The following is a 15,917-nucleotide window of genomic DNA, read 5'->3' on the forward strand; positions in this document are numbered from 1 at the left end:
CCTACGAACTCTGCCAACAATCCTATGTAGGATCTCTATTCAACCGACCTTTGGGAGCATGGAATTCAATCTCTCAATTTGGAATTGTCTACAGTTGAACAAAATGCAACACAAAATTGTATTGCAATTTCTTTGAATCTATCCAATTCCAAATTCAAGCCACGAATTACATGCCCCCAAATGACATTTAAGGGGATCTGATTATGCTGCATATTATTCTTATGTTGCATTTTGTTTGAATCCATGCAATTCCAAATTCAAGCCTCAAATTCCATGTCCTCCAAGTGAAGTGTATGGGGATCCCATCATGTTGCTTACTGTTCTTTAGCCATTCTTCTCGGAGCTTGTAAATGCATATGTGACTACTACGCAATTTTCTCTTTTAACAAGCACAACCAGCTGATTCTGTATAGACAGCCATTCACTGAAGTTCAAGAATTATTGATCCTGGACCTTACAGCCTAATATGGTACTACCATTAGCATGTACAAGAGGAATGCAGTAGGTTCTTCATCAATAAAAATGGTGAGAAATTCAGAAAATAGTTCGTTCTGTAACAGTTACAATGCATAAAGCTCCGTCAATCATCTCACTTCAATCCCCAAAATTAACGTTATTCATATGAAATTTCAATATGAATATTCCACTAAGAGTACTTTCCCCGGATAGCTAATGAAATTCAATTTGTCTGAATTAGGACGTTATTGCTAAGTTCGTGTACAAAATTAACGAACGTAAAAAATTTAGAATCCGTAACACTGCAGAAATAGAATTGCGGTCATGTACTCATAATCAAATTCGAAGCAGGACTAGTTGAGCCTCAACTAGGAAAAATGAGGCAGAAGAACACTAAGCAATTGCGGTGGAGGACTCGTAACATAACTCGAAGCTCAGATTAAAATTATAGAATCTGTAGGCGATGCAAAATGAGAATAAAATGAAAAGAACCTTAAAAAGGGGGGGAGAATCAGAAGGAAGCAGATGGAACTCACAGGTCGATGACGGAGACCCATCTGAGAGTGGAGTAGACGGAATCGGGATCGTCCGGCCGCCATAATTCCTTAACAGAGCAGACGACGCGGGCGAAAGACTCCTTCTCTCTCTTGGTTTCATCTACGACCGGCGGCGGAAGCCAAGCATTGTAGAGATGCATTTTCTGTGCGTGCGCGCGCTCAAGAAATGAAGAAGAAGAAGAAGAAGTAGAGCGCTCCTGTGGCTCTGTTGGGGTCTATTGATTTATTGATATAGGGGAAGCTGCGTTTACTATTGACTTTCTATGCAAGAAAGAAAGGAGGGAGAGGAATTCCGGAGGGGGAGAGAGAAGATTGACCGGTAACCGGCAGGAACTGAAAGAAAGGAAAATTGCAGCCCAGCCCAGGGCTTGACTGACCTACACGGGCAGATTGGTTTTATGAAGTGGGGTCGACTAGTCCCAACTGGGAACCGGAAAACAACGGTTTCTAGCAGAGAGAGAGAGAGAGGGCTGCTGAATATTGTTATTATACGCGAGGAAATGGGAATGGAAATGGATACGGATTATGGAAGAACAGTGTGGTGAATTATTATTTTATGGGGGAGGAGGGAGTTGGTACTTTCGCCGCCGGCGGTGATACACGTGGCATCGGATTTCGCCATTTAAATAAATAATAATATTAATGTATCGGATTCATGGGAATGGGAGGCAAGAGGCCACCGACGGCGGTAATCCCTCCTTGGTCGCTAATTAAAACAGGATCCGTGGGAAGGGACACAAAAAGATCAAGCCTTGGCCCAACTACTTCCTGCCTTTCCTTGATTGGGTCCAATTTCGTCGACCAAACGCTAAACACTATTCTTCTTTTCTTCTTCTTTTGGCTGAAAACAAAGAAGTAAAAGTAATTTAAGTACCAATACTAAATCCTTTTGCTATGTTTGGGAGCATAAAGTTCGGATGTTGAATTTGAATTTAGGTAAATTTAAATAAGTTCCAACTCAAGCATCTATTGCATCTTATTTAAATTTAATACAAATTCAAATTCAAAACATCAAGAAAGTAGTCCTAGCTTGCTTTGTTTACTGGTCCTAGGTCATTCTGCCATAGAATTTATGAAAAAATTCTACGAACCGACCTTTTTGCGAGACTACTATTATGGCGTTGAATGTGTCAATACTTCATCTATGTCTATTTCCTTCGTTGAATGGTCCTTGCCTGTCGTCGGAGTTACCAGAGTGAACGGGGTTGAGAAAACTACTTACTAATAGATAGTCGGTTATGAGTTTTTATTTTTAACTTTATCGAGTTGCCTAAACTAGGAGTGTTGGTCCCAACGCACACTGTAATTTAAAAGTTTGAGATGGTTTTAAAATATAATTTGTTTTTAATGTAATATTGATTTATGATTTGGTAATCGAAAAAATTTATTACGTATTTTACAACAATGTGACGGTTATTGTTTTAATTGCATGATTTATTTTATTAAAAAATTATTATTTTTCATTTTTTTTATTCTGATTTTGTTTAATATCCAATTTATTTCTTTGTTTAACTTTGGTAACAATGATTACTCTTATAAATTTCATTGATTATTTTCCTTATTCTAACTAAAATTTGGTTTTACTATGTAACGTACTTGAAGTTACAAGCTGAAGCTTGAAAATCAATCACGGGCTACCAACTACACCAAAGTAACAATAAATTTTATTTTATGATGATAAATTACTCTACTTCAACCAAATTCTACTCCAACAAATTTTGGTTTCTATATATTTTACAATTCATTTTTATTTAAGTATAATGTGTACTCATTATGCTCAATATAAATTGTGAAATATACTCAGATATTAGAAAATCTTCAACTGTTAGAATTATCGACAATTCGGTAACAGGTGTAACTGGCGACGATTTGAGCAATCCGTCAACGGTTTCACCACAAGCATTCTATCTTAATCCGTTGAAGTAACCATCAAATGATATATTGACACTATCAATGATTTGTTGGAAAACTAAGCAATTTCCTTAATACGCACCCACAAGATAGGCATGCCATCAGTTAAGTCAATCTTAGAACACGGAGAGTGAAATTTGTGACGGAATAGAGCCTTAGTTAAGAGATCTACAAGTTTATCGTGAGTGCTAACATGAGAGACTTGCAGCAAACTTTTGGTAATTAGATCACGAACAAAATGAAGATCAATAGCAATATGCTTCATCCATGAAGACATAACAGGATTAAGACTCAACTGGATAGCACCAATATTATCACAAAACAGATGTAGGGACTTAGTAATCGGAATACTGAATTCCTAAAAAAACGAGTAAATCTAAACAAGCTCGGAGATGGCTGAAGCAAGAGCCCAATATTCCGCCTCAGTGGAGGAATGAACCACAGCACACTCTGTAGTAACCCGAAACAAAAATATTATTATTAATCAATTAATTAATTAAATATTATTAAATTAATTAATTAAATAAACAAATAAAAGGAATAGTATGAAAAAAAATTAATTGAAATAAATATATATATATATATATAAGGTTATTATAATATAATAGTTAAAGTATATATATCAAAGCTTCTGAAGGAAGCTATCTGCATTCCAGTTTGAATTTGGAATTCAATCTCGTGCCTTCCCCAGCATCTCTCACTTTCTCTTCTCATTTTCTCGGCAAATACTTGATCGATCGGAAATCGAAAAATACCACTAGGCTCCATTCTCCTCCCCTGACATTTCTACAGAAATGGATTTTTCGTAAGGGCGACGTAGGCATATCTCCTGAGATAAGGTAAATCCTCACTCTTACCTCAATTTTTCTTAAATCTTAAGTCAAATTGATGATCGGACTATAACGCCCCAACCTGGGTCTGCTAGGAAGCATTGTGTCTCTCTTCCTCCACCTGGACCAAACAATAGGGGCGAGTCTTATCAGACTAATGAATAGCCCCACAAACCAACACGTGTCCTTTTCAATGTGTTTTTGTCTTCACTCGCACACTTCCTAAGAAAACTTTTCAGAAGGTCACCCATCCTAAGATTACTCCAAGCCAAGCACGCTTAACAGTGGAGTTCTTATGGAAAGGTTCCTAATAAGAAAAGTGCATCTTGTTGATATGGGTAGTAACATCTAGTCCTTTTAAATCTTTCTTTCACGGCGTATCACATTCTCTCCCACTTACAGAACGCAACGTCTTCGTTGCGAACTCAGGCGATGTGAATCTTGTCACACTTCCAGCTGGGTAATTGCTTTGATACCATTTTGTAATACCCCAACCTAGGTTTGCCAGGGTGCACTGCATCTCTCCTCCTCCACTTGGACCAGACAACAAAGGTGAGCCTTATCGGACTAATGACTGGTCCCGCAGACCAATACCTGTCCTTTTCAGTGTGTTTTTGTCCTCACTCACACACTTCCTGAGAAAACTTCCTAAAAGGTCACCTATCCCAAGATTACTCAAAGTCAAGCATACTTAATAGTGGAGTTCTTATGGGAAGGCTCCCGAAAAGAAAGATGCACCTTATTGATATGGATAGTAACATCTAATCCTTTTAAACCTTTTTTCCATAGGGTATCACACAGACACCACCACAAGAATTTATAAATGATTCTCTACAAATCTAGCGGAGCGGATTTCTTGTGGGGTCGTCATAGACATAGCCCCAATATTAGGATAAGATGGTTATTTAAAGATTAATTTTTATTTAATTATTGTAGATTTGAAAATATTAGAATATTGGGCATTCTGGGGTTGAACTATGTAAGTAGGATTTTTGGAATATAGGGTTTGGGTGAGCACCGTAGGCATAATTTTGGGAACCCTGCATGCGTGGTTCAAGAAACCATGTATGGGGGAATAAAATTATATCAGTATTTTATTAAAGTGAACCGGTTATTTACTTGCATATGAAACCCTAGTATGTATCTACATGATTTTCAGAACAACATGAGTACTGCAAAATGATGATTTTATTTAAGGTTTATATTTTGGATAATTGCATATGATATTAAATTCGTGTGGCATGAGAACAATTTTCCCTAATAAATTGAATATAAATTATTGTGGTATTTGGGCTTGCATATAGGGATATTTGTGTAAGAACCTGAACCGTGATATATGAGTTTAATTAAATAAGAGAAGGGTAAAATTTGAATTTGAGCAGGCTTCGTAAACGAAGCCAGATTTCGTCGATGAAGGCTTTGTTATGCTCGTCGACGAAGTTCAGAGGCTCGTCGACGAGGAGAAGCTAAGAGATTTCTGGAAACTAGTAATATCGGGATTCATCGACGAATTCATCGTCTCGTCGACAAGCTGTCTATATGACCTTGTCGACGAAGAAGACCGAGTCAAAGGGGCTATAAATATCCTTTCTTTTTGCTTCCAAGTTAAGAAAACTAAATTCTCTCTCCCTCTCTCTCTATAACTCTTCCTACTCTCTCTCTCTCTCTAGATTTCTTCATCGTTTGTCACTGGAATCATAGATCCGACGTTACTACGAGGATCACGGAAGGATTTTCTACAAAACCTGCGGATCAGAATCCCATTTCAGAGATTTTCGGGTTTTGGCTAAAAATCTAGATAAGGCTCGATTTTCTTTTCTAATTCGGGAGTTTGGTAAAGGACAGAGTTGTGAGTATATTCTATATTGTGTTTTGTAGATTTTGAGAACTCGATTCGCTGTTTAGGAGCCGTAGAGTTCGGGATTGGTCTTTTGGGGGAAAGGTAAGGGAATAAAGTTTATATCAATTATTTTTGAAATTGGACTCGGTGGAACAGTGGTCCACGGTCTTATGTGTGTTTTGACTACTCATTTGGGAGAATCTAACGAGTAAAATTATGGGTTTTTCATGTTACGGTTTTGGAAAAAAAAAAAGGGTATTGGGTTGCATCCCTGGTTTTCTTGAAAACCGTTGGTATATTGTGATTTATACTGTGTATTGGAGATGGTCGTGCCTTGACTTTGTTTTAAACTGTGTATGATTGGAAAACATGATTTTTGGATTACCAAATAGGTGTGGTATGTTTGGTTATATGAGCATGCATGAATGTGTTATGTTGAAATGCAAAAGGAACTAGGTTCCAAATTGTTTCAGGTACTAAAAGAGTGTCAAGCACTATATCCGAGGGCGTGTTTATCACCTTCCATGTAGGCAAGAGTGTTCGGCTCTACATCTGAGGGCGTGAGCCTATACCGGTTGATCACCGAAAGGTGTGGATCCACTAGTTAGCGCCGGTACGATGCCATGAGAGTCTGAGACTAGCCATGTGCTAATGGCGCCGTATTTGCGAGTTGGCTACGGGCCAACGCCGTATGTTGCAAACCGGCTTCGAACCGAGGGTGTGAAAACACCGTGTAGATCATGGGCATGTGTATGCGTGTGTGTGCATGTATGCACTGTACTGAAACTGTATTGTGAGAATACTAGAATTGCATTAACTATGTTTATTTGCTGTCATGATAACACTCAAATGTCACACACTAATATAACCTATGTTTGCCTTATTAAGATGTGTCTCACCCCTGCTGTACGTATATTTTTATAGGTCCTTCGAGTAACTAGAACTAGCGTCCTTGGGTTAGGAGCGTAGTGACCGGTGTACTGCGGGTAGTGCTTAGGTAAGTGCTAGAACTTGTGTTTTGTGGGTTGCCATTTTGAGATGTGCTAGGCACCCGTTTATACGTTTTTTTATGGAACCTTGTTTCTACTCTTGTATAGACTTTCGTATGGTACCATGCTTGTATAAAATGTCTCTTTTCCACTGCGTATATTTTGTTGTGTTTGGATGTGTATAGGGTGTCTGGGAACCCCATGGGGCCAGATCCTCATCCTTGTACTGTATCTTTGGATGATTTGTCTTGGAAGTCGTAACCCGAAGTATATAGTCTAGAGGGGGGTGAATAGACTCTTTTTTCAGAATACGTATTTTTCTACAAAATAAAAACTCATGGCAAGATACAAGAAATTATATCGCAATATAAATATAAATCATGCACAAGATAGAAAAGAAAGAGTGTAAGGGAGAGAAAGAACAACACCGGTCTTTTTATGTGGTTTGGCACCAAGCCTACGTCCACGCCTTAGCACCAAGCCAAGGATTCCACAATCCACTAAAGATACTCCTTCACCGGCGGAGAAGTCTTACAACTCAAGAACAAATCCCTACACTTGGGAACAAACCCCTACCACGCTTACCAAGAGCCTTCACTTTGGTTCACAAAGAACCTTACAACAATGGTTCACAAAGAACCTTACAAGAGATTAGAAATATAATTTAATGCTCCTTAAATGAGCCAATATGAAACACAATCAAATCCTCACTCTATTCTCTCAAGGAATGAATCTTACAAGATAAGTGAGCAAGAGTGGATTGAGCACTTGTGAAGAATAACTAAAATGCAAAGTACAAAGTGCTTAGGTTTTGGATAAAACGATATTTTTCATAAATATGATCAACAATGCTCAAAACCATGTTAATACAAGTCCAAAAGTTTGTATTTATAGTCCAATAACCTTAGGAGCCATTAACTAGCCGTTGGGGGGAAGAAAAAATATTTTATTTGGCAAACTAACCATTTTCCGCCCGTTGGAGCGCTTCTACCCGTTGAATTCGTCGATGAAATCTGAATTTCATCGATGAGGTCCCTGAATCAAGAAAGTCATCAAGATCGTCCCATTTGGACTTTTTAAGAAAAAGTTATGCCCAAAATACCGTAAGGTATTCAGGATTCAAGACTGCACTACGGCAGTGACGATTACTTTGTTTTTCCTTGTCAAAAAGTGTTTTAATGACTCAAAACATTCTTGGACAAAATTATATGAAATATATTAATTCTAATGAAGATTAAAACTTGTCCAAATGAGTTTACTTTTGAATATAATATATTTTAATTAATAAAACACGTTTGAAAACCCATTTTGATATTTTATATGCTTATATATCCTTTTGTAAATATACTTGACTTTCTTTGAACCTTTAGGACATTAAACTTATTTTAACACAATCGGGACTAAGTTTAAAAATGTTCTTAAAAGTAGGATGTTAAAAACTTGTCCCTTTGAAAACATATTTGAGTTTTAGGATTCATTTGACAAACTCTTATTTTAACTTAGAAAGCCATGAAAGGTGAGTTTGTGTTTATGTCTTTAGTGCAATCCTATATGCTCATGTGTCCTAGTATGCTTATGCAATGGCTCAACTCTTACTTAGAAATCATGCAAGACACATACCGCAAGAGTTATAATACACACTCACTCACACAACCCTTATTACAATTAATTTATACACAATAAAAACTCCGGGATATGCTTTGGTGCTTCTGAGTCAGTGTCCTTCCTATCTTTTCTATTTGATGTCTACTAGGTCCGATCTTTGCTTCTGATTTGGTACCTATGTGTATCTAACACTTTGTACCTATACTAGATAAGATCTGCAAGGATGGAAAATACTAGAAACAACAAATAGATTAATATCATCAAAACATATAAACCAAGATAGTGTAGCTGACAGGGTTAACAATTTTTATGATGCAGGGACAGGTTAGATTACATTTTCACCCCTGGGTCCCATTTCCGGGTTTGGGGCATGACAGTTTGTAATAATTATGGCATAATGAATGAATTGTTACGCTTGATTCCTGTGTGAAAATGTATTGATACGTTGAATTCCTATGTGGAAATGCATTGATGCGTCTATGTGAATTACCTAGTGTGGTTGTTCATATGCATCACCATATAACGTTAGCATGAGAAGGTTGTTATATTGCCTAGATATAAATTATGATATGACGTTGGTAGGCTGAGGAGTTTGTTATATTGTCATTTATATGAGGTAGTACATTTGTAATGACCCGAATTTTAAATGAAATTTAAACAATAAAGGAAGGGAAATTGGAAAAAGGAACAAAAAGAAACTGTCAAGCTTCGTCGAAGAACACAGGATTTTGTCGACGAAGGCTTTAAGAATTTCGTCGACGAACACAGGGCTTCATCAACGAAGAAATACCGAGAGGGGTTCTGGAGCCGACTGAATTTCGTCGACGAAATTAGTAAGAATTCGTCGACGAAATTAGTAAGAATTCATCGACGAAGGTCGGGCTCGTCGACGAATTCTGCTGTCTATATATATGAAAAATCCGATTTTTACTTCCCAATTAAGCTTCCTCTCCACTCTCTCTCTCTCTCTCTCTCTCCTCTTCGGCTCTCTCACTCTCTCTCTTCAATTTTGGGCTAATTTTACGCCGGATCGAAGATTTGAGGCTACCACGATGCTCCTAGCGGAGTTCTCTACAAGTTTGCTGGAACGGATCGTTGGGAAAACGAAGTTGGAAATCATCCTTGAGTTGAGGTAATTTTTTTTAAGCCAAATTAGACTTTGTGATAGTTATAGGAATTGATGTACACATGAAAATATTGATGTTTAATACTGGGAGTTTTGAGTTTCAGGGTATTGATTAGGAAGTCATACGGGGGTCAGGTTAGGATATTTTAGGAGCTTTCTTAGTAGCCAGGTAAGGGAATAAACTAAAACAGTTATTTTTCACGCAATTTATTATTGATTATGAGTAAATTTATTTCCAAAAAAGCAAATGTTATACTTATATATTATAGATGAAATGTATGTTTGGAAAATACTTCTATTATGATTAAAATGTATATGTATGTATGAGATGCCAGAAATGATAATTTTTAGAATATGAAGCATGACTTTAAACGGCATATGTGTGGCATGAACATTATTTTTATGTGAAGTGAATCATGATATGAATGATTTTACGAGGAAAACATATTTTCAGGTATTTTGAAAAGACGAGTTATGTTATACTGAGTTTGATGAATATATGATAAATGAGTTATTTTCAGAATGTAAATACCTGAAACGTATCTGACGCGAGGCCATGTATCTATATTATCAGCACGAGGCTGTATTTACGATTTTGGCACGAGGCCATGTATTTATATTATCGGCACGAGGCCGTATTTACGATTTTGGTGTGAGGCCATGTATTTATGATTTCGGCACGAGGCCGTATCTATGTTTTCGGCACGAGGCCCTGATGATGTTATGTATGTTCATGTATTATATGTTATTACAATCAGGATGTTAGTTTAGTTTAGTTCAGGGCTCGATACCGTAGCTATATGTGTAGATCAGATATCTACGTCAGATTAGTGATAATTATCCCACGAGGGGATGGGAGACGGATAGTCAATGTGGCTTTCAATAGAGTGTAGACATCCACCTGGCAATCCGGACCAGGGTGTGGCGTGCTCATCTTACTTACAGACATATTTGATTCGGTAGTGGTCGGCCAGCCATTGTCGGGTCCCACCTTCGGGCTTCACAACCCGTCATGGGAGATAATACATGACACCAGCTAGCTATTTATCCTGGGTATATGTTTTCAGTATTATCAGTATAACAAATGCATTACTTATGATATGGTTTACTAGTAAATATGGAAGTATATGATGATTTATTATATGACGATGAATGTTTACAGAAATATGAAATGTACTGTATATGTATAATTGCATTAAATGTTCATGTTGCCACACAGCTGTATTTAGTTTATTTTCCCTTACTAAGAAGTATCTCACCCCCAATCTTAATTAACTTTTCAGGAAACGCAGAGAAACCGGCGGGTCAAGGCCGCCATTGAGTAAGTGGAGCTTCCCTACTAGAAGGGTAAGCTTTGTACTAGGATCAGTAGATTTTTGTTGTATGGTCCTAGGGTCATTTTGATATTTTGATTGTTGTATATAAGTACAATATTGGAGATGTAGTAAACTCTGGTGTTATACTTCTGATGTTAAGTTTTATGGATGGATGATTTAAATTTTATGTTACTGCTGCTTAGGTCTCCGCTATAATTGATAGGTGTCCTCGTTACCCATGGGTTCGGGTTGACCATTATTATTTATTATGTGATATTTTATTGAAGGTCGCTACAACATTGGCAGGCCTAAGGAGCTTGTTCTACTGATGTATTACAGGTAGGTCATGGGGATTGGATACTGGTGAATAGTGGTGCCTATATAGGTCATGTTATATCCTGTATGGATGATGGTGCATGTGTGGGTCATGTTACGTATCTTGTGTGAATGATGGCGTCTGTGTGAGTCATGTTATGTACCCTGTGTGGATAGTGGTTCCTGTGTGAGTCATGTTATGTACCGTGAGATTGAGTTTGCTGTAGATCTGTTGCCGGGATCTGCACCAATATCTAAAGCACCATACTGTATTGCTCTAGTCGAGTTGAAAGAATTGAAAGATCAGTTACAGGAGTTGCTGGATAAAGCTTTTATCAAGCTCAATATGTCGCCCTAGGGAGCACTTGTTTTATTCGTGAAAAAGAAAGATGAAACCATGAGATTGTGTATCGATTACAGGGAGATAAGCAAACTAACAGTCAAGAATAAATACTCTCTCCCTAGGATCGATGAGTTATTTGATCAGCTTCAGGGGACCTAGGTTTACTCTAAAATTAACCTGCAGTCAAGCGACCATCAGGTGAAGGTTAGAGCAGAAGATATATTGAAATCGCATTCCATACCAGATATGGGCATTACGAGTTACTAGTAATTTCGTTTGGGTTGACTAACGTACCTGCAGTATTTATGGACTTAATGAATCATGTGTTCCATCAATACTAAGATCAGTCTGTGGTTGTGTTCATTGATGATATACTAGTCTATTCGAGAAGTTTTGAGGAGCACGAGCATCATTTAAAATTGGTGTTGCAGGTATTAAGGGAAAGAAAATTGTATGCAAAATTCAAGAAGTATGAGTTTTGGTTAAGGCGGATTACTTTTCTTGGCCATGTGATCTCTGAGACGGGTATATCTGTCGATCCAAGTAAAATAGAAGTTGTATTGAATTGGGAAAAGCCGGGAAGTGTTCAGGAAGTTAGAAGTTTTCTGGGATTGGCAGGCTATTACCGACGCTTCGTAGATGGCTTCTTTAAGCTATAAAGTCTATTAACATGGCTTACGAGGAAAAATATAAAATTTGATTGGAACAATGATTGCGAACAGAGTTTCCAAGAATTAAAGCGGCAGTTAGTTTCAGTTCCAGTATTAGCTATTCCATTAGGGGAGGAAATGGTTGGTTAGCTAGCAAAATTTCGAGGATGAAATTTCTTAAAGGAGGGAAGAATGTAATAACCCGGGAAAAAAAATTCAAAAAAAAATTTTAAAAATTTTTTTAAAAAATTAATTAATTAAAAATAATAAATAAAATTAAAAATTAAAATTAAAAAAATCATTAATTGAAATTAATTAAATTATTATTAATTAAATAATATGATATAATATAATAATATATTATATTATATTATATTATAAGATTTTATATATATATATATATATATATACAAAGCTTAACCTATAAGGATTGGAAAGCAAACGAAAAAAAAAATATATATATTTACAGGGAAGCTTCCTGCGTCTCTCAGCCTCTCTCACGCTCTCCTTTCTCCGCCTCTTCGTCTCCATCTCTCTCTCTCCTCAATTTCGTCGTTCTAACGAGTGCCGATCAAGAAACAAAAGGTGTCGTTGGATTCCTAACTCCGCCACCGACATTTCTACTGGAGTGGATTTGTCGTGGGAGTGTCGTAGGCACTACCCATAGGGAAAGGTATATTTTCCTTAATTTCTCAATTTCTCGTTAAATCTGGTGTTGAATCGACGATCAGGCAGCACCATGGGGTCCTAGTCGTGATCGTCGTCATTTTTGCATAGGTAATTTTTCAATTGGGATTTTCTAAACCCTATTCCAAAACGAGAGTGGGATTTGATAAATTTGGTAATTTGATTATATTTAAGGGTATATTTATTTATTTAGAATTTATGGGTTTAAGAAATATTAAAATAATATTTTATTCATGATTAATTACATGGAATTAGAATTTTTAATTTCAAGGTCAGGGTGAGCGCCGCAGACATCTTTTTGGGGTCCCTATTGGCGTAGTTCAAGAAATCAGGTAAGGGAAAATAAATTGTATTATATATACGTGTATATGTTTTGGTGTGGGTTTAAAATGTCAACCATTTAAATTATATTTTTTCGAATTTAGGACTGTTTATTAGTTACGTATATGCGAAATTGAACTAATGAAAGTGGGAAAATATTTTCAAGATAATTATATAAGAAATGAAAGGTATTTTCAGTATATAAATATTAAATGTTGGTTAGCTTATTTTACAGGTAGTGTATGAATTTTATTGTTAAATTGTGTGACACAAGTAAATATAAGTTCTGTGCAAATATATGTTGAATGTATGAGATGCAAGTTAAGTAAGTAATGCATTGTGAATAAAACATGATATGGACTATGTTGCTTGTGTATGTTAATGCAACCATGTAAATAGCTGAAAAATGTTGGGTAAACAGCTGAAAAATGCTGGATAAAATAGTTGAAAGATGTTGGGTAAAACAGCTGAAAGATGCTGGGTAAATGTGTAATAGTTGAAAAATGTTAGGTAAAACAGCTGAAAAATGTTGGGTAAAACAGTTGAAAGATACTGGGTAAATGTATGACAGCTGAAAAATGTTGAATAAAACAGCTGAAATGTATTGGGTAAAACAGCCGAAAGATGTTGGGTATGAAATGAAATGAAATAAAAAGGGAAATGAATGAAATGAAAATAAAATGTGAAATGTGAACAATGTAAAATGAGAAAGAGTCACTTTAAGTGAAATGAAGTATAATGTTAAAGTTATGAACATAAACATAGGTGAATGGTTGAACAATGACAGAAAAAATAATGTATTATGATATTAGAAGTATTTGTGTATGTAGAACATGATACGTTTGGGCGGGGCGTACTCTTCGCCTGAGGGCTTGCTGAGTAAGGCGAGTGCACTAGTAGGTTCAAATGTGGCAATAGCTGCATAACGTACTAGGGCAGAGGGAACCTACTTGTATGGGCGGGTAGATTTCCCTAACCTTAGGGCCTTTGTCGGTAAGCTATTGTTGAACGGTGTGAGTACGAGATCAATCTAATACTTAAGGGCTTACTGAGTAAGGTGAGTGCCCTGGTATGCTTTATTAGTGACCTTAGGGTTACCTAAATATCAGAGTAGAGGAGTGCTACTTGTATGGGCAGGTAATCACCCCTATCCTCGGGTAATCTCGTGGATTAAATATTTACATGTGATTGATTAGGTTCAGAGAATGATTTCAGAAATTATGTTTACGATTTTCAAATGTTAAATAATATGTTATATATAAACTCATGTTAGTCACACACTGTTTTAATATATTGTTTCTTCTCTTACTAGGATGTGTCTCACCCGAATATGAATTTATCTTTTTTAGGATTTCCTCAAGATCGAACTTTGAGAGCTCAAGGTTTTTATAGCATTATTGGGAAATAGAAAAAAGAAATGATATATTTTTATGTTAATTTGGGGAATGTAAATATTTATGTTTTATATCTTTATGTTTTAGGGCTTTGAGTAGGGAATGATTATGAAAATACTGAAATATTTTGGGAGTTACGTAGATTTATGGAAATGCAGGTGATGGATGATTTATTATGGATTATAGTTAGACTGGTATTATGTTATATGGAGATTATGTTTATGTTTTCCGCTACGTATATTATGGATTATGGATTATGGATTATCAGGATTTTATCAGGTATAACGCGCCGGACTCGAGTTTAAGGGTTTGGAGCGTTACACTCAGGGCAGCCATGAGCTACAGACATGATGTGTAATATATATTGGTGGATGCTCATGAGTTAAGGAGTGTTATGAAAGTGAAAAGTGGAATGAACAGTCATAGGTTACAGACATGACTTGTTATATGGTGGTAGACACCCATGGGCAGGGAAATGTGAATATGAATATGAGAAATAAAAGAATGTGAATTTATATGAGAAATGTACAGTTGTGAGTTACAGACATGGCGTGTTATATGCTGGTGGACACCCACAAGCTAGGAAATGTGAAAATGAATATGGGAAATGAAAGAATATAAATATGATAATGATTATGAGGAATGAGAAAGTACGTAAATAGTATGAGAATGAATAAGCACGTATATGATATGAGAAAGAATGAGTATGTATATGACATGAGATGTGAAAGTGTGGGAATAAGAAATGTGAAATGAAAGTATACGTATATGATTATGAAAATAATATGAAAGCTTATGAAACTATGCTTTACATATGTGTATGATTATGAGTACACATCTGCATATATTTTCCCAACTAATATATTTGTTAAAATGGAATGTAATATGATGTAATTGAACTCATGTGTCACACACTGTAAATAATTTATTCCGACTTACTGAGACATGTCTCACCCAAATATTTAAACTTTTCAGGGAATCATAACCGACCAGCAAATAGAACTCCGAGATAGAAGGGGAGGTGGTACCCTAATAGAGAGGGTAAATGTTTGAGTTAGGAAATGAGTTTTGTGAAATCTATTAGGATATTTTGTGGAGTTGTAGAGATGCATATGTGTATGATAGATATATAGTACTTTGGTGTTTGTATTCGGAATGGTATGTTAATACTGACTTTCGCTATTAGGTATGGCTATATGAAATAGACTGAATACCCGACACCCCACTTCGGGTTGGATTATGTTAATATGGTATCAGAGTTTGTGATGCGGCATATGCTAGTTTATTATTATTTATTGTGAAAAAAAAAATCAATGCATCACAATTTCTATCAATTTAGCTATTCTCTTTATTTGGAGAGAGAACCAAATATATCAATATCAATATTTATGTGCGCCTAACGTATTCTATTTGCATTGTGTTATATATGATAGAAATCGTAACTACATATAAAGATTTGAAATTACTCAAAACACTTATCTTGATATTTTGCATTAACTAATTAGGTATTTTAAGTGAGGTTTTGGAGGTTTTTGTTTTAATATAAAAGAACTATATTTCAAACTAACCATGCCTCA

General features: G+C 36.1%; 1 protein-coding gene across 1 annotated transcript in view; it reads right to left on the reverse strand.

Moving 5' to 3' along the window:
- LOC131168283 (proteasome activator subunit 4) overlaps positions 1–1,531 on the reverse strand; it is a 32,756-nt gene extending 31,225 nt beyond the window's left edge. The window contains exon 1 of the mRNA XM_058127607.1: positions 993–1,531. Within this exon, the coding sequence (XP_057983590.1) occupies positions 993–1,153 (161 nt within the window). The 5' untranslated portion in view covers positions 1,154–1,531. The remainder of the gene's footprint in view (positions 1–992) is intronic.
- Between the last annotated feature and the right edge of the window lie 14,386 nt (positions 1,532–15,917).

Source organism: Malania oleifera, chromosome 1 (assembly GCF_029873635.1).
Source record: "Malania oleifera isolate guangnan ecotype guangnan chromosome 1, ASM2987363v1, whole genome shotgun sequence".
NCBI lineage: Eukaryota > Viridiplantae > Streptophyta > Magnoliopsida > Santalales > Ximeniaceae > Malania > Malania oleifera.